This window comes from Antedon mediterranea, chromosome 9 (genome assembly GCF_964355755.1).
Source record: "Antedon mediterranea chromosome 9, ecAntMedi1.1, whole genome shotgun sequence".
In the NCBI taxonomy this organism is placed as follows: domain Eukaryota; kingdom Metazoa; phylum Echinodermata; class Crinoidea; order Comatulida; family Antedonidae; genus Antedon; species Antedon mediterranea.
In genome coordinates this window covers 8759881-8781257 of record NC_092678.1, presented here as the reverse complement: position 1 = coordinate 8781257, position 21377 = coordinate 8759881, and the positions used below count along the sequence as shown (strand labels likewise).

General features: G+C 32.7%; 1 protein-coding gene across 4 annotated transcripts in view; it reads right to left on the bottom strand.

Annotated features, from left to right (window-relative positions):
- LOC140059096 (uncharacterized) overlaps window positions 1-21377 on the bottom strand; it is a 40724-nt gene that overhangs the window by 9526 nt on the left and 9821 nt on the right. For 2 of the 4 annotated variants that reach the window (XM_072104937.1, XM_072104935.1), the window contains exons 4-11: window positions 12236-12322; window positions 10159-10362; window positions 9455-9568; window positions 5066-5179; window positions 4341-4454; window positions 3900-4013; window positions 3398-3634; window positions 1565-1655 (exon numbers count right to left, since the gene is read on the bottom strand). In XM_072104937.1, the coding sequence (XP_071961038.1) occupies window positions 1565-1655; window positions 3398-3634; window positions 3900-4013; window positions 4341-4454; window positions 5066-5179; window positions 9455-9568; window positions 10159-10362; window positions 12236-12322 (1075 nt within the window). The remainder of the gene's footprint in view (window positions 1-1564; window positions 1656-3397; window positions 3635-3899; window positions 4014-4340; window positions 4455-5065; window positions 5180-9454; window positions 9569-10158; window positions 10363-12235; window positions 12323-21377) is intronic. The other 2 variants (XM_072104938.1, XM_072104936.1) reach the window with 2 other exon arrangements.

The following is a 21377-nucleotide window of genomic DNA, read 5'->3' as shown; positions in this document are numbered from 1 at the left end:
TAGAACAAACGAAGTACATTTTAGGGACCTATATTTCAACAACATTAGATATTGAATAAATTAGTATTAGTGTCAACGCTTCGCGTATCTTTCCAGGCCGTCGATCATTCACTGACTATCGGGCGGCATACACGCTCTCTATATCATCGTATGTATATGTGACGTCGTGAATATAGAGGCTTCCGACGGCCGTTGAAATAGAATATTGCAATGGCGTGAGTAATTTTTGCTAATTTACCATGGTATCTTAAAATTTTGTTTTTACTCAAAATACTTTACATTTTGTTTTTATTTGTGTGGTTTTGTGTTAATTTGATACATTTAAATAACATGTGTGAATTTCTTGAAAATCGAAATTCCATTTCAGGTCCATTTTAATCAACGAGGTGCGAAAGAAATTTTGGATTGTCACGCTTCCATTGGTTGCGAAAGCATGTGTTACAAGATGTATCAATTGCTTAGAAGATAATCCAATTATATTGCTTTTAATTATTGTTTGTTTAAGATATTGATTGTATGTTACTAAACTTTATCAGGTTATTATAGAATTTATAATTGATCAAGATCGGAAATTGTATGTTTGTTTAATGTTTAAGGTGTTTGCTAATGCTCACTTTGAGTTTGCATTAGGAGGGCCGGTGTAAGGTCCTATATGTATATTTATATAGAGGGCGCATTTCATTTCAACATTGTTTTTCGTTCATGTGCAAGTTTTTTAGATGATCCCTGTTTTTGGGAATAACACATGTGCGCGCCTAAGGTTGTTGTAGGAGGAGACATAAAATGAGACCATCTGTCATAGGCGTCTGATAATATACTATTATAAAATTGTTACGCGGAGAAAGACCATAGGTTTTGGTGAGCATCCGGTTTATTATTAACTTTAGATTGATATTATTGAGTTATTGTTTGATTTATAGTAGTTGGAAGGCCTAAGCCTTCTCCTACTCGTTGCCTATGTCTTATGATGATATGCACGGCTAGGTTAGGCCAGATAGCCTACATCATTGTTGCCACGAGGCTGATCAAGACGTTCATTAATTTCAATGTGTTAATGTTGATATAACAATTGTAGGCCATACATGTCCTGTATAGTAAGGAAGGCACTTATATTATGTAATCAGCATCTCAAGTGTAATTTAAAGAGAATTATTTAAGTGTTTTAATACAGTATTGTGATTTATTGCACATATACGTTGTTCTGTGTAACCCGATAGAGGGCTGTACATTGAGAGTTTTGACGTTACTAAGACGACAGAGATCGTCTTTAAATTGTTGTTATTTGCATGATTCGTTATAACATGGGCATTTATATTTGTCTGTTTCTTATTAGAAACGCCACAAGCTACATGCATCACAGGTTTGACAGCTTAAAGGAGAAAATAAAAATAAGGAATAAGCAGTATATTGTGTGTAGTCTTGTTGTTGTCTACCTGAATCTAACTCCGCGACCAGAGGTCGTTACAAGTAGTATTAGTAGCAGTAGTAGTAGCATTAGTAGCAGTAGTAGTAGTATTAGTAGCAGCAGCTATTATAAAAAGTGTAATAAGTATAACATCCATACCGATAAATAATAAAAGCAGCAAACATCACCAATATGATGACAGCAAGTACTATTATTACAGCAATCAGGTAAACTGGTACAGATGAACTACCTTTAAAGTTCAGATACAGGCATGAATTTTAAATATAATATTTGGTTAATTGTACATAAATCTAATAATTGTAACAGAAATCAAGATGACAAAACATGAATTTCCCTTAATATGGTCAAATACAAAATTTGGCAAAATTCTTCCATAAAAACCAGGAAGACTTTTTTTCAGTAGTTAGGTAGTTAACCTAATGTAATAACATGTCTGGTGACTCCCTAGACATTGAAAAAAGGTGGTGGATATACGGTGGATAATTTTTGCTATAGCATGAAAATTAAAATCTGAAGTTGAATAAAAATATCAGAAATGTAATATTCAAGTTATATTACCTATATTCAGTCATCTGATAACTTTTTTTACCAAACCGTTTATTTTTCATAGCTTTTTAAAATGCCTCTCTATTTACAAAATTTGTATATAAAGAATAGAGATTTTACTGTGTAATTTGAACTATCAGAAACATAGGCCTACAATATATTATATATATAAGAAAGTGCTTATTTTGAACAAGCTCGTGTAACACAAATAAAATCCCAAACAATTTAGAAACATAGGGGAAACTATAGATCGATAATTTTTGGAATGTATGATCAATAGAAATTTTTTGCCCGCACCTGGCCTTTAAATTGAATATAGCAAAACCTTAGATAATTATGGGGAGCTTTCAATTTTACGACGATCTACTGCAGGAACAAGTTAAATCATTTCAATTAAAAACAAAATTTTGAAGCGCTTCCTCAATGTATTTCTCAACATAGTTTTGGTGGATTTTAGGTTCACGCAACAACCTACGTTTCATTTTTCAATTACTCCGTCAGATAAAAACAAAGCACAGGTCGCAGGTCGAATATATACTTATTTACTAGTATAAGTAATACTAACATATTTTTACTAGCAGGTACCCGTCCAATGGACGGAAACCATTTTATAATGATTTTAAGGTTCGGGAATCAAAGAAATAGTACAGCAATATAGTACACAAATCTATACATGGATGTATTGTGCCAAGAGGTACATTATACAGCATTTATATTAAAAGGACGATAAAGTTAATAGACATACTGTATTCTTCTTTAATATTTCAGTGTCTATTTTGTTTTAATTTTAAAAGCAAGCAATTTCAAATACAAATTTGCAGAGTCTATGCAAATAGTGCTCAGTGTAAAATGAATGTTTGAAAAACGCAAAATGTTTAATATTATATATCTGTATCTTTGTTCTTGTTTTGTTTGTGTAGGCCCAAATATATTTAGATAATGTCAGTTTCCGTCCTCATGTTTAGTATAGAGAAACACATTTGGGCTTAGTGCTATTATATTATAGATATTCCATTAGATAGTGTGGAATGTATGTTTATAGAATAATGAAACACGTTGTTCGGGTGAGATTGTTTCCGCAGCCAAAAATAACGGATCCGATTATTATTACTATTAATTATTCGATAAACATTCTGTGGAAAAATGTTTTAACCGCGCTCCAGGTATTTGTTAAATAATCTCATTCAATACCTGTTAAACCTGTTAAACAAAAGCACAAATAATTGCGTTGTGAATTTTAGCGTTTGGTAATATTAGGCCTAATTTATCATGGGCAATTATAATTTGTATATTAATGAAATGATTGGTTAAAAGATTTAACCGATGATTTTTTTAATGGCAGTGGAAACACGGCCTAAGTTTATGCTAGATCTTTCATTCTAAACTGCATATTCATTCAGAAACAATGTTTAAAGTAAACATTACCACTTATAGTAAGTGTAAATGCACAACTTCCAGTATTGCCTGCAGTATCAGTAGAAGAACAAATAACATCAGTTGAGCCAATATCAAACAGAGAACCAGAAGGTGGAGTACAAATAGCTGACAGGCCAGTATCAACATTGTCACTGACTGGGGGGTCACTCCAGGTCACTGTAGTCTGGTCTATATCTGAACTTTGTTCAATATCACTAGGACATATCACAGTTGGATTCTCAGAATCTTAAAGAAATATTAATAAATATGTAAAATGATGTGCATAGTTTAACGAGTAATCTATCAAATTAATTATCATCTAGCATAAACCATTTCTGGTATATACACCAGTATAATGGTGCCCAAGCCTCAATGATAGGCCTATCTCTCAACTTTTGTTTTTACTGTTTATCGTCCAGCATACATGCCCCTACCTCGGGCAAAAATGCAAATCTTGGACCTTGTATTGGAGTCATATGTAAATTGAAATTTGAATATTGAACATACATACCTTGATCGCAATTAACACCTGTCCAGCCACTTGTACATTGACATATGTAATCGTTAACACCATCAATACAGGTTCCATTATAATAACATGGATTGCTTTCACATTCGTCAGTATCTAATTATATTTAAATTAAAGCGGTAGCAAATCCTTTACAAAAAAAACTAAGCTAGCAATGTTACTGAGTCCACACAAATGAAATATATACTGAATATTAGAAAAAAAGAATTTTGTTTCAATTTGTTTATCATAGATAAATTTAAATCAAATTGTGATGAGTGGTCAGAGGGTCCCCTAATACGTTTATTACTATAATAAATAATAAAATAATAATAAACATAAACTTCGAAAAAGATGAGGCAAACCATTGTGCTCTATATTTCGAACTTTATTTGTTCATCTTCACGAATTCGTGTCTCTGATAAACGCATGATGCCTTCTTACTTATTTCACAAATTGAGCCAGAAAATCCAGAGAGGCAAGTACAATTGAACTCATCCTGCTGGCTGCTACAAGAACCTGCATTCATGCACGGGTTACTACCACATACGTTTGTGTCTAATCGTTTTAAAGAAAAAAAATAATATTAATCAATGATTATGGATTTCTATTAAGAAAGAGACTGATTGTTTAAGTGTAACATTAACGATTATCTGATATCAATTGTAATCAACCCAGAGAGGAAGCTTCTGTAATCTTTTCTGTATGGGAAATTCTCGGAATCGGATAAACGGGATAATATTTAATGGGGACAGGTACTATTTCGGGTCATTCCTAATTGCCATAATTATGAACATGTACATACGGTAAACTATTAAGGTAGACAAAAGTTAATAATCAGAAATGTATGAACAAAATATGTTTTATGTAGGTTTGGTAGGGTAAAGCTAGAATGATTAAACAAGATGTGGATTTGAAGTTCTACATTCTTCTAATAATGGTAATGATTGGTTTAATTTTTGTTTGTTATTCAACATTTTAAACAGATGCCTGCCAAGACAAACTTGCTGCTGCTTAGAGAACAATTACTTAAACGTAAGCATTATAGCTAATACATTTGTTAATTAGTGTGAATGAACTTGAAAGTTTCTGTGCTACTACTTCGTGGAACATCACCACTGATATTACTGTTCATTGTACTATTGTTTACTTAAGAGATGGTAACATACCTGTTTGACAGTTTCCACCAGTCCACCCAGAGAGACATTGACAGGTATAGCTATCCACGTTATCAATACACGTGCCAAGGTTTAAACATGGATTACTGCTACATTCATCAAAATCTAAATATACAAATACAACTAAACATAGTAAAGATACTTAGGGATATAATATTACGTGTGTATTTCTCCCAAAGATTCAGTGCTACTACTTCGTGGAACATCACCACTGTTCATTGTACTGTGGTTTACTTAAGAGATGGTAACATACCTGTTTGACGGGTCTAGGACAACTACCCCCTGGACAACTAGCACCCGGACAACTAGCACCCGGAAAATAACCCCCTGGACAATCACCCTCCTAGGACAACTACCCTTCGGACAACTACCCTCTTAGGACAACTACCCCCTAGGACAATTATCCCTAGGACAACTACCCCCTAGGACAACTATCCTATAGGACAACTACCCCCTAGGACAACTACCCCTAGGACAACTACCCCTAGGACAACTACCCTCTAGGACAATTACCCTCTAGGACAATTTCTCCCTAGGACAATTACCCCCTACGAAAACTACCCTAGGTACCCACTAGGAAAATTACAACTGGCCCATAGGACAACTACAGCTTTGAACAACTACGATTTGTAACCACATTAACAAGCTGCTTCTATTGGTGCCAATTGTATTGTAAAATCAAATTATGTGTGAAGAGGGGACTACGAGGGCGTTGTACCACATTACAACTTTAACAATATTCAACGTGAAATTATTAAAATATCGACGTATGTACCTAATATTTGTTGTCTATTTTGTAATAAGCGTAGCGATATTTATTTTAAGTTTAAAAAACTTCTAGGACAAACTATGAAAAATGATGTCCTCAATTGGCGCAGTTAGCTATGTTTTGAAATGTATGAACCTGTCAAACGGGGGAGAGAGAGATTGATTTCAAATCGTCTAATGTAATCATTTGATTAACAGTGTAGTTTTTTTTTAATCTAAAGTAAAATTAGGAGGTTCTTTGCTGTAGAATACGAATTGGAATAAAATGAAATAAGTAGAAATGTTTAAGTCATAAAAACATCATCTATATATAAATTTACGTAAGGGCAAAATTCGGTAAATCGCGCCTTACTTCTAGAATTTTCACTCGATGGTATGTAAAGTTGGTTCGTACTTTCGGTACTGATTTTAACCGCCTGATGTAACCCTGTTTACTAATTAAATTGAGTTAGATAATTAGTTATTGACGATTAAAACGAATTTAGGTTCAACGATTTGCCCCAAATAGGGGTGTTTTCCGATCGTGGAATACACTGTCTAATGGATGTCCATCTTGAAAAATACCCGCCAAAAAAATGCGAGGAGGCTTCGCATTTTTCTATCTCCTTCTACGATAATTGTTTTTAATAGCTGAAAACCGGTTGAACAGCTAGAGTACACCATCATAATGTTGAAGACAGGCCGATTTTCTTTAAAAAATACTATTTTGATAGATTTAATATACGATTATACAAATGTATTGATTTGCGATGAATGGAACATCCCAATCTCTCAGTCTGCCAGAGTTTGGTTTAACACAAGTACTGTAGGTAAATTTATGAGCCCTTGGTTTAACACATACGGTAGGTAAATATATGGGCCCTTTGAAAAAAAACTTGCAATACTTTGAAAATACTGTAAATACCTATTAACTATTTTTCATTTGAATCGAACATTTCTTACTGTGAATGTTCGTACTGTTAGATGTAATATAAAAATATATACAAATAAACTTTATTACTGAGACTGTGGATAGGCTCTACTGTTAGATATACAAATAAACTTTATACTGACAGTTCCTTCTCAACGTTTGTATTAATTAATAATTACCAAAAATATAAACGTCGTAGTGGTGTATCGTGACATGTACTTTAATATTTCAATCGATTATGACAGTGACAGTTTTAACAAAGTATTAAATCGCAAATGTTTTAGGCCTACTGTATTTAGAGGTATATTATTTATAGGCCTATAAAACATGAACAAAATATTTTGTTACTCAGTGGATAAAGAATATATTTAAAAATTGTTCCTCTTTGTACCTATCCGCTTTCCCATCCCTCAACCCTAATGTTACATAGAGAGGAGGCTTCGCATTTTCCTATCTCCTCCTACGATAATTGTTTTTAATAGCTGAAAACCGGTTGCACAGCTAGAGTACACCATCATAATGTTGAAGACAGGCCGATTTTCTTTAAAAAATACTATTTTGATAGATTGCTAGAGTACACCATCATAATGTTGAAGGCAGGCCGATTTTCTTTAAAAAATACTATTTTGATAGATTTAATATACGATTATACAAATGTATTGATTTGCGATGAATGGAACATCCCAATCTCTCAGTCTGCCAGAGTTTGGTTTAACACAAGTACTGTAGGTAAATTTATGAGCCCTTGGTTTAACACATACGGTAGGTAAATATATGGGCCCTTTGAGAATAAACTTGCAATAGGTTCGGAAAATGTTAAAAACCAATTTCTATTATTTGAATCGGTAAACAGTTTCCATTTATTATACATTGATAATGAAACATGAAATATTCCTATTTATGTCCCTCGAGGTTCATTACAATTTATATTTAGTAGTCCCACGGACTTCATCTTAGCCACTCCCCCGAGTGCTAAGGCCAAATTTATGATACCCTACTTTCTATGTAAGTTTAGTTACAGTTAGTTCTTGACGATAATACAACGAATTTAGGTTACACCCTTCGGCCGCGAAAACGTTTCTGTACAAATATGATACCGATTGGCTTTATTTCATTCAACAGCGACCATAATCTCGCCAATTACAGGATAGATAAACTATTTTATTATTGATGTGCTTATAAATTAAGACTCATGTAAACAGCTTGATTACATCATTTTACAGACAAATGAAACTTTTTTAAACCTACTGTTTCAATAACTGAGTATAATACTGTATACGTTTTCATAAGTAAGTGCATATACATTTTCGTGTTTTCATTGACGAGATTGTAATAGTAACTTCAGTAACTATTACAGTACTTATTTATTATACGACACAAGACAATTGTATCTGACAGGTACGTACATTATTCTAAAAAATAAGTCTAGATAGATCCCTTAGGCGTCATAAATCACAGGCCAACAAATCAGTACTCATGACAGAAATTCGACCCAGTTTGGTTCACACAAATGTTTACAGGAAGTTCAACACCACAACCGATGATTTGCCCTAAATATTTAGGTAGACTACAGTTTAATTTTTCACTGAATAGGAGCTTGAATTTCCGATTTCCATTTCGCAGAATGTCTAGGTCTATTTATTTAGTTTGGTTCTTATAATATATAAATACAATCAACTTTATTACTGCAGTTCCATCACCACCACCACGTGCCGCCCAATTCCCGTACATACATTTCCATTTCTCCCTAATTTCTTTAATCCACATAAATTATTTGTCCTTTATGGAATCCAGTATTGGTTTTGTTGTCTCTATTTCTGAATACCCCAATTAGGGGGACACTTCCGTTTTTGTTTAGTGTCCCAAAAAAGTCCCCGTCCGTGGATTCTACTGTATTCGAGAACCATCTGTGAGCACCCCTAGATGGTACGCGAGCGAAGCGAGCGTGCCATCTAGTGGATATAATTATTCTTTAGGTTCTAAAAACGTGTATTGTCCTATTTTCTCAGGAGTGGGGAGAAAATGTAAAAAACAAATCAATTAAAGTTCTTCTATGAAGTAGTAACAGCCAAACCAATATTCCATTATTACTGGACTTGTAGTAGTAAAACGTATAATGTCATTAAACAACATGACATAAGCTCTTACGGTAAAACGTTTGTTTGTTTGTTTTTTTGTATTTCAATACAATATGATGATCATAAGTTGCATCAATAATCGTTTACAGTCAGTTGCATTTGTTCGGTGGGGAAATCAAACAAATTTTCCTCCAAGTCTAGTTACTCCATCCATTGATTGAAATATTTTTTTTTGTCCACGTGTGACGTTGCCGTGTGTGAGTTTTGGGGATTCTCTCATCTGTAACCAGAGCATGATTGGTGAAATACGATCACGTGGTACAGTTTTTAAGACGTTGCGGATAATTTGAACGTGTAACGTTCGGCCCGACCAAATCACTCACGTGGTGTATATTAAAATAAAGTACCACAATATAACAGTAATTTCTCAAAATTGTCTAACACGATTATGGAGAACTTTTGATATGTTGTTATTCATAAAATTATTATTCTAAATATGTAAAGAAATTGTAGATCCATGACATCGGAACGAGATGAAACGTTAGAATTTACTGCTTATGGTCTATAATAAAGGGAAATGCGTGACGAAATATATAGGTTAAACTAAGTTAGGAAGTCACTAACCAATGCCACATGTTTCTCCAATCCATCCTGATGTACAGTTACATTCAAATCGATTCACAAAATCCATACATGTTCCTCCATTTTGGCAAGGGTCACTAAGACATCTGGTTATATCTAGTAATACAATGAAACTGAACTGAAATTACAAAATTAATCATGTAAAACTAGTCATATACTCTATTTAACAAACTTACTGTGTGTAGTATTTAATGTAAGCAATAAACCAATTGTGGATTCCAATGGGTGTCCAGACCAGTTATATAGTGCTTTTTATGCAAGAATTCTGCTTTATTAATTCAATTGTGAATCCTAATAGAGATTTTCTTTTTCTAGATCAGTATTTGTTATTCGCAATAGGTCCTAATAACAAACCACAAAGTAGTTAATGTACTGTAGGTTATTAGAAAGCTTAACTGATTCTAGTCTCGATCGCCCTTTTACAGCTATTCTGTTATGTAAAATATAATCAGTTGATGTAGTAGAATAATGTTTCAGACATGATAACCACGTTCAGCATTTAATGAATTGATTCAAATCTAAATGTATTAGTCTCTAGAAGATAACCAAACCAAATTATTAAAATGAATTCAATGTTTTATTTTTTTAATGCAATATTTTCAAAGAAAAAAAAAGGTCCCACAATTCGAAATATAGGATCTATCCAATAATTTAAAGTAGGGCATATGTATCTGAATAAGATTTACCTACGTATACTTGCACGTTACACACAATTAAATCGGCATTTCCCATTTTAGATATAGATACATATTGACCACTAATCAGTGTAGTAATGCAGTGTATAATAGTCGAGAGTTGGGTTAAAGAAGTAATAGATTCACATATGTTATCATCATCAAAGAGGGAACTGGTTGATGTAGAAGCATGGATCGTAGCACCAAGAAGAGATTCTAAAATAAATAAAATTATTGAGGAATATTAATAGAAATGACCAGAATATAATCAGAGTAATAAATAATAAATAAATAATAACAAAATAAGTCCCAAAACGAATATAAATTTTCAAAATCATTTTGCTAAATAGATATTGTATGTTATGTGATAATTATGTGAGTATCATGTTTACAAACACATGTATCCTACAAGTCGACATATATAATATATTCGGCTTATTTAAAAAAAAATTGTACGTCCATCTAAGCCAATGACAATGTAACACTGATAGATAAGTTTAAATAATTTCTGCCTGTCAACTTATATCATAGTAAAGATCATTGTAAAGATTTGAACAAACTGTTCAGTCATTTATAATTCAATTTTTTGGCGTACTTCTAATGTTTAGAACAAATTTATTAGATTCCTTACTCACACTTGTCCTAATTATAATATTTCTATTATTTCTCTTGAAAATCTTTGTTGTTTTTGGTATGGTATTTTTATTCAACTCATTCAATTCTGTTTATGACTCAACACAAAAAATGACAACTTCAGAGGACGTAATCTGTGATAAAAGTTGTCCCAAACGATCCAGCTTCGTGAATAAAATACTGAAAGATGAGGGTGTATCGACTTGATTTCTGGTGCGCGTGCGTACAGCTGAGGGACTATTACATATACAACTTTTATCCGTGTGGCTTTTGACATGATTAAATCCATTTTTTACCCCTCCTATTTGGTGTCCCCAGAGAAAATTTACAGGATAGGACCCGGCAGCAATATTGATTATTGAATCTTAGCCATATATCTACATACCGTAATCAGTCCATCAAACCTTTTATGGCTTTTCACATGAATAAATTCTCTGGGTGCCCGGTCTGCGATTTTTTTTTTCGTACATAAGTTGGGGACCCCTCATGAAACGTCACAAAATAAACATGAATAATTCATCAGTTAAATTTGTTGTTCCGTGTGCACCCAAGCGTATAGCAACAAGAAGTGATTACACAACTGCGATACGATACTTAGGCCTAGGATTGTAAGTCAATTCACGTGATTGCCTTCGCGCACTCTTCTTCACACAAAATGTGTCGAGTCGAGGCTAATCGACAGCTAGGCAAGACATTAAACTAAGTAGTAATTCATTGGACATTGCCCAAAGAAAGCTTAGACCCACAAGAATAAAGAATGTGTATAATTTGAGTACTGTATTTTTTTAATTCTGCTATTTTATTATCAAACAATATGCATGTACTCAAAGGAACTTTAAAAATGCGCGTACACATGAGACGGGAAGATTTGACCCACGAGAATAAAAAATGTATTTTTGTGTAATGTTTATTGTTTAATTTTGCTGACTTATTACTCGGATTGTGTCATACCAAAGATAGTGTAACTATCTTGGGTCATACCTAACACACACACGTCACACACCCACACAGCTACTACTAGAATAGACATGGGTTTAGAGACTAATAATTAGGCCTAATAGTATTAATAGAAACTATAATTTTAACACGTAATTCTTTAGTAATAAATTGTATTAAAAGCACCATAAACTAAAGGCTAATTATTTCGACAATCCATACAAAACGCCGCTATTCTTCTATGAAATCGCACGCCGCAACAACAGCGGAGATAGGAGGCCTAGAATCGTACCGCACTTGTGTAATCACTTCTTGTTGCTATACGCTTGGGTGCACACGGAACAAGAAAATTTAACTGATGAATTATTCATGTTTATTTTGTGACGTTTCATGAGGGGGTCCCCAACTTATGTACGAAAAAAAAAATCGCGCCCGGTCTATAAAAGCTTCCCTGTATTGTAGGCGTATACACCATTTTACATTTACATTAAGTTGTTACACTATTAAAACACAAAAATACCTTCAAATCCAGCTTCTTGATGTATAACAACATAGTAAACACTGTACACAAGGCCTAAATCAACGTACCAATATGGGTTTTCTTGGACTAAGAAACCAAATTTGTAAAATGAGAAAGAGTTAAGCTTGGAAGAAAATGGAGTCTACATATTTTTAGAAAGAAAATTATCTTTAAATAATTAATTATTATTTTTTTTATTTAATTATTTTTAAATTTATTATCTTTTCTTTTCTTTTAATTAGTATTATCATTAATCCACTATCGGTACTCTTTCGAATACTGCGTTCTTTAACGTTCACCTGAACCATGAGACAATTGGCTTAACGTATATCCAAACCCACCAGTTGAAACACACGGGAGCAATGGGAACCAAAGGAAACCAAATAAGTCGACGCACAACAAAGTGACTGTCACTAGTTTAGCCGACTGTGCTCATATTAGTCTAGGATCTGAGTAATATTTATATGCATTTAATTTAGGAGAGAATATCACCACTGTTATAGAGAAGGATAATTTGACCCGAAATCGGGGTCAAAGATTAAAATTGCGTTGTTCTTATATCTTGCCACCACTTGTCACTGAACTTTGAATCTAAATGTCAAAAAATACATTTTCTGGTTAAATTCATCTTTAAGATTTCAATACATAGCATGTATGGTATCAAATAAAACTTACGCAATATACTGATACCAAACCTGTATTAAAATGTTTTATTTTCAAGCTAATTGTTTTTTGAAAATGTGCATGATTTGATTATTTTTATAAAAAAATGAATATTTGTAGTGTAATTTTTGTGTTTATTCATATAATGTTAAATAATTTAAATGTTTCGAAGAATAAATTAAATGAAAGCCCATAAAATATTCTATCCATTGCTCCCAACTTGTATTGAAAATAAATTGTTAATTTTGACGTTAATTTTTCGGAAAATGTTCATATTTGTATAACTATATAAACTTTTCTGTGGATAGACTAAAAACAAATTGCAATAGATTTTTTATTGTTTTCTTTCTGATTCTGTAGTTACTAGAGTATTTAGTTTTTTTAATCTACCAAGATCAGTTTAGTGGTCACTTGAGGTCAATTATGTTGGTAATTCAAAATTGTTAAATTGGTAATAATCATTTAACGGTAACAATTAAAGACTGATATTGTGTTTGATACCATATTATAGCTACTTTAATTATCTACCCAATGATATAAAATACACGTCCATTAATGTTTAGATATTTTCAAAATAACACTTAACACTATTAAAATCTATGGAAGTCTGTGTTTTTGAGAAATCTAAGAAAAAAGAGAGATTTATCGAAATTATTTCTCTTATTAAGAATAACCATAAAAAATTAAAATTTGTTATTTTTCAAGTAAATTCAACAATCTGTTAGTGTATTTTGTATCAATATTACAATAGAAAAATAATTACGAAAATATAAGGTCTGAACATCGCCGAAAATAATCGCACCCTCAGTCAAAAAAACTGTATGAACAGCCATTAGTCTTTAGTAATTTATTTTATATATTAACGTTGCAAATATCAATAAAATATGCTATTAAATGTTTATAAAATATATAAAGTTGTTTATTTAATAGTAATTCGGACAAATGCATTGCTCAAAATTCGTGTAGTAACGATCAGTACAGAGAGACCATGTGACTTTACGGTAGTTACACAGAGAGAAGATTCGATACGGGTTGGGTAGGTGTGGCCAGTATGAGTACCTTTTTATGGCCAGCAGGCGTCCCCGATATTGCGCAATAATATAATTAATGCGCAATATTTTTTCAATGGCAGCGTCCGCTCCGTGCGTGTTGCGTGTGAAATACGTAAAATGCGACAGAGGGCGCTATATACATAATTAATTTTATATATACAGCATTTGAGTGTATGGCAAGCCTGAACTGGGGCCTCTAAAAGCTACCTATTTGTTCAGAGCAGGCTAGCCTAAGTTAAACTGATTTAATAAATCATACTACTGTATTTTAGGGCCTAATTAATAACAATAATTCTCAACTGCCATGCTTAAGCTTAGTTAAACTATTATAAAATAATGTCAATCAAAAACATTTTAAATGAAATTTTTTTTCCTGATAAATAATAATAATAATAATAATTTACATAGCCTAGTGTATGCTCCTTTGTATAGGCAAAAGTGTTTACAGTGGGCCTAGGCCAAAAATAAAAACTCTTAAAAATGAAAACCGACTCTCTCCGCCGGCCGATGATCCCATAGCTATCCACCACACGTGAGTCTAGAGCCCGCAGCCCGCTACGTGGCATTGCCCACTATCACATTGTACGTATTTTCACACAATATCCGGGACGCATACTGGCCAAACCTACCAAACCCTGTAGGAAGATTTCGCTGTGGGTGATTCACGTCCACCAATCAAATAGCCAGAATCCAAAAGCATTCAACCGTGTCTATCATATCAAAAAATGGTGGTTATATAGTTGAGCCTCAAGGAATCTACAGTATATATAAATTTACGTAAGGGCAAAATGCGGTAAATCGCGCCTTACATCTAGAATTTTTTCTCGATGGTATATAAAGTTGGTTCGTACTTTCGGTACTGATTTTAACCACCTGATGTAACCCTGTTTACTAATTAAATTAAGTTAGATAATTAGTTATCGACGATTAAAACGAATTTAGGTTCAACGATTTGCCCCAAATAGGGGTGTTTTCCGATCGTGGTATACACTGTCTAATGGATGTCCATCTTGAAAAATACCCGCCATAAAAATGAGAGGAGGCTTCGCATTTTCCTATCTCCTCCTACAATAATTGTTTTTAATAGCTGAAAACCGGTTGAACAGCTAGAGTACAGCATCATAATGTTGAAGACAGGCCGATTTTCTTTAAAAAATACTATTTTTATAGATTTAATATATGTTTATACAAATGTATTGATTTGCGATGAATGGAACATTCCAATCTCTGTTCTACAAGTGTCTATTCCCTCAGGCGTCGTAAAGGCAAGTACTGTATAGTCATAACAGGAATTTGATCCATTTTTTTTTTCAATCTGTGCTGCAGAGGTTGGATATAATTTTTTTTTAAACGGATAATGAGCTAGCGTTTTCACTCGCCGTATATTATGTACAAATCTTTATTATTGCAGTTAAACCACCCACATCATCACCCTTCCCTCACTGGCATTAGTAATAGTAGCGTTGTAAAACCAGTAGAGGATAGGCCTACGGTACATCACATGCCTTAAACGTAGAACAACTTTGGTGGGTAGGGTAGGAACCAACTTAAGTATGAATTGGCTCTAAATTGAAAACCATATAGGCCTACTAATTAAGTTGAGTTATAATAAAGATAATTTAATATTTATTGACGATTAAATCGAATTTATGATTTTCCCCGAATAGAGGTGGTTTTCACAAATTGTTTTACATTATACAAACATATACACGTGGTAGTGATGTATCGTTACATGTACTGTACTATTTCAATCGACTAGGACGGTGATAGTTTCAACAAAGTATTACATCGCAATGTTTTACTGTGTTTAGTGGTATATTATTTGTAAAACATGAAAACAATAATAATAATAATAACTGGTACTTGATATAGCGCATTATGCTGAAAGCCTCAATGCGCTTTACAAAGACAGAACAATTTAGAAAATTACAAATTAAAAAGGTGGGTTTTGAGGAGAGATTTGAAGACACTGGTGGAAATAGCCTGACGGATTTCAATAGGCAACGCATTCCATAGAGAAACGGATGCCGAAGAAAATGAACGATTTCCATAAAACGTGGAAGGATGAAATATATGGGCAAGAAGAGACTCAGATCTAGATCTCAGAGACCGCTTAGGAACATAAGGTTGAATAAGTTCAATTATTTCGTTACTAAATGGAAAAAGAATATATTTAAAAAAATTTTGTTTTTGCACCCATCCTCTTCCCCATCCCTCAACCCTAATGTTACATACAAAACACAAATTAAGTTTGTTTAAATTTAACTTAAACAATTGGTCTCATTTTGTGACAAGTTTCTCTTTCGGAAGTAATTCCCAGGGTGCTAATTTTAGTTGAGTACATAAATCACAGTGTCTATTTATTCGTTCCTGTAAACGACATGTATTATTGTCCTGCGGTACGTACATTTGAAATCGCCAGTTTTTTAACGCTGAACACAGCTGTTTCAACTAGTGTTAAGATATCAGAAAAAGTCAAGCGCCCTCAGTGTTAGCAGACGAGGCTCCCCCGAGTCGCGCGGACATATAATTTTTGTTTACAAACCATTATTTCGCGAACGCCAAATTAAATTTCGCTATCGTGAGTTTTTATGTAGTAAAAACATTTTATACAAAACTAAACGATTAAAAAAAGTGTATGTTCAATTAAAAAATAAATATTTTATTGTTTCTGTACTATAAATTAATAAATAAACGACGATATTGTCCATTTTACTGAAATACTCTCCCGCACATAAACCAGGAAGTTGAGATAAACTGTGTAATGAAATAGTAAACAATCGTAAGTAGAAAATATCATTGTATTCTTTACTTTTTTTTTGGATATAATTCAATTTTTTAGAAAAAGAACGAACTAGAATATAGTCCATCATTATTATATAAACAAAATAATACTAGTTTTGTTAATATAGCCTGGTTCAGTTTTTAGTAAAACTCGCATATTTTGCAACCCTTTTATACATTGTTATTGTTATCGGCGAGAAAACGGTTTGGCGATAGGCTTAGAAAGTGCGTTGACGCGCGCGATGACCGTGACAGTAATGTGGGCCTAGAATGAAGCTAGGCCGAAACATAGAAAATTCGTAATAGTTAAACCTTTAATTACCCTAATCCTAAATGTAATAATTATAACTGTTACCAAATAATTAATGGCATGTGTTTATAATAATAATTATTGCTTTCCTGGTGCATTTTTAGGCTAGCTGGTGGGACTGAGTGACAGTCACAGCCTAGGCTAGGCCTTAATATTAATACATTTTTACAGCATAATAATGGTTTAATATTTTGGCTATTAGCTCTCTTGTTTGGATTTGTTTGGACACAAAACTGAAGTACTGTAGATTTAAAAATTGATTTATTTTTAAAGGAAAGTACAGTTGCATCTATTGTTTTTGTAATCAAAATGACATCAGAACCAACAATGTTCCTCAAGCCTGTAGATATCTCAAGGCCTACAAGTCTTTTGTAGACCATGGCAGTGAACACAAAGAAGCAAAACAATATCGCACAGCGTTGTTAGACCATACCTGGTAGACATTGAATTAAACAGGGTAGGTAAATAATCATAACCACCTCTTTAGAAAATTTAATACACACTCCAAACAATGAAATGTGTGTTTGTACTTCATATTATTTATTAAAGAACAATGTTAGTATAAAATAACTGTTGAAACAAACAATTGTTACAGTAATTTATAAATATACCTCTTTTCTTTATTAAATATTTCCTCAATCAACTATTTTTCCAAGTGTCAATATGTTATAATATTCAACATGCGACAGGATGCTGACATCTTGACTGGTAAATTCAAATGTTGTTTCAACTTTACATTGACATTACATAATAACTCAATTGGTCAAGTTGATCTTTAAATATACATTGTCCCTTTGAGCATAGAATTTCAAAATCGTTGATCCTATTTTTATGCAGAATAAAGCAAACCTTTGGCTGGAACTTATTTTCCTATGAATTATCCATATACTGTATTATCATTATCTGCTACAAGAAATAGTTGTTAACATTTTTAAAATATAATAATTTTGATGCTCATTTTTTATGCAGATTGACATTTATTTGGTTGACCAATATTGTTTAATCTCAGGTGATCATCTATAGCAGAAAGAGAAAATCAGAAGCTGCAGCACATTGACATGCTACAAAGTACAATGATTAAAATCCAGTCTTTAGAAGAGAATCTTGAGCATTTAAGAAATGAACTCTCAGTGTCACTTTTGACAAAACAGCATAGTAAGATTGCAGAGACTGGCCACAGAATAAATCTAAAAGAACAAGAGGTCAAAGACTTGGTCAGTCCTACATTATACACCTTTAAAATTATGTCTAAAACATGCAAATACTATAAAAAATTAATGCCATATTTCTTTTATATATTTTATATAGCGAACTACTATGAACCAAGAGATTTGAAACTGGACCTCTATGTACAAAAATGGACGAGGTATTTAGAAAAAATAAATTCCTCGACAGCAGTACCATGGAAAAAGTTTTGCGGGAAATCATGAAGTCACATCTGACGTTTATTTCACCTGAGATCCAGCATGAAGTAACTAGGCCGGTAACTAAGTGGAGAAAAGTTGAGGAATAGTTTGCTATTTCTCAGTTAATTGTTACAGTATTGCATATTATTATGTACAGTATACTGTATGAATGGTAGTATTTTTTTGTGTTATTGCTAGAACAATGATTTTGAAAATATTTAACAAATGGTATATGAATTGTAATTGAATTTAATTTTTTGGAAGCTATTTAATTTTAATTTGGTTTATATATATTATTGATTGATAACGGAAATTGATGTTATTTAGTGATTTAGATTGTGATTGCATATATAATACAATACAAATATGAAAGAAATATGCATTTACCGTATAATTAAATATCTAATGTCACAGTACTCTATTAGCTTCTTTCTATTAATATATTACAGATCTTTGACTAACATGCTAGGTAGGCTGCTAGTCTTTAACCTGCTGATGATGTAGCCTAGCTTATATATAGTATAGGCCTAGCTAGGCCTGTAACCTGGCCTACTCTGTACTCCTCTCTCCCAATATGAATGATTATTAAAAAAGCTTAGGCCTAGGCTAGGCCTAATTTTTAATTAGGACCAGGAACAAGTAATTAATCAGCTTTATAACAGGTCAACTGTCACTCAGGCCCCCGAATAGACATGTTTACATGTTAAAAATAAACAGTTATTTTATTTTAATTTGGTTTATATATTAATAATTATTTATTGATAACAGAAATTGATGTTATTTACTGATTTAGATTGTGATTGCATATCAAAATAATAAATATACAATACAAATATGAAAGAAATATGCATTTATGATTAAATATCTAATGTCACAGTACTCTATAGCTTCTTTCTATTAATATATTACAGATCTTTGACTAAGACATGCTAGGTAGGCTGCTAGCCTTTAACCTGCTGATGATGTAGCCTAGCCTATTATATAATATAGGCCTAGCTAGGCTAGGCCTGTAGCCTGGCCAACTCTGTACTCCTCTCCCAATATGAATGATTATTAAAAAAGCTTAGGCCTAGACTAGGCCTAATTTTTAATTAGAACCAGGAACAAGTAATTAATCAGCTTTATAACAGGTCAACTGTCACTCAGGCCCTCCGAATATACATGTTTACGTGTTAAAAATAAACAGCCATTAGTCTTACACAGCTGGTTTTAACCACGCAAGGGAGCCTGGGCATAGCCTATCATAAGCTAGCATAGGAAAAAATCCAGCCAGGCAATATGAATACGATCCTTGTTAAAACATTCAAGGATAACTAAAGTATCCAACTAAATCAAAGAATTCAACAGAAAAAATTATTTTTAAACTGATATGGAAAACAACATTTATACCTACTTTTTTAAATGTATCGCTTGAGAAAAAAACTGGCGTTGGGTGTACAATTTTCAATTACATTACCTCTTAAAATACACGTGATAAAACGACGACAACATGTTTTTCACCTTCATCCAGGGTTGTTCTAATAAATATTCATTATTTTTCTGACTTTCGCGGTCTTTATTTGTTTTTATTGGCTATTAAAAAACAGTCGTTCTATGCTTGATTGCTTCCGGGTTTCCTCATGTGGTTTGTATACAATATGTTTTCGGAATCGCTACTCCATAAAACGCTATGAAACGTTGGGGGCGCTGCACTTAATTCATATTTCTGGAACAGCTGTGTGAAATTATTATGTATTTGAGAACCATCTGTGGGCACGACCTAGATGGTACGCGAGCGAAGCGAGCGTACCATCTAGTATTTACAATTTTGTTTCAAAAATGAAATAAATATAAATGAATTCTTTATAGTATGTGTGGTTTTTCTCTAAAAGATTTTAATAATAAAGGCCTCATAACGAGGCACTTAAAATAATATTTCTCAGACAAAAAAAGCACAACTATAACAATATTATCTTGGTCATTAGAGGCTCAACTACAAAAACTACGTTTAATAGGGTAAGGTCACCGGACCGTTAGAAGTAAGCAATCTAGCCTTCACACGCTAGATGATAGGATATTTTAACCACATTATTTACATGTTTGGTTGGTTGTAATGGAAATAAAAAATAATTGATCTGATGCAATGATTTTTTAAATAAACAAACATACAAAATAATTATTTTCACAGTTCAAATATTTTCTGAATAATGATACATAAAAATGTGTTTATCAATGGACAAATAATCGCTTAAATAACGTAACGTACGCGGAGTTGAATTGTAGCAATACAATTAAGTCAACTCTCGGTAACCCTTCTAGTATTGTGATCTGCAGTAGTGGTTGTCTCTGTATAATCGAGATTTCTCGGAAATCCCCACGAAACATGGCATTATTGTGTTCTTTTGGAAGGTCTCTATTTTTTTTTAGAAATCTTATTAAAAACAGATATTTATCGAAATCACTTTTTACTTCTTCTTGTTCTGCCAGTATAGGGTGGGGTGATCTATATTTTCGCGAATCTCGAAAACAGTGACCACAAGATTTTGCAGACCCTACTAAAAAAAATTGATAAAAATATAATTAATTTAACTAAGAAACTATTAACATTTGTGTTTTGATCAAAGGCCAAAAAAGCATTTCCGATAATGATTCGCTAAAAGTTGTGTTAGACCAAATATAAATATGTATAATATTTTGAACAATTTCCCTTCCGGATAGAGATTTTGGCACACATCCTATGTTGTTCCTTGCGGTCAAATTATCCTATTATTATATATATTCTCTCCTAAATTAAAGATGTATTGTCCCTCAAAAACATGAAAAATTAAGATTAATTAAATCAGACTATGAATATGTTATTTTGTAGTTTAGAGAAAGTTAACCACTTCTGTAAAAAAAAAATTGAAAAAATAATGTTTTCACTTATAAAATGACAAAATAAATGGTTA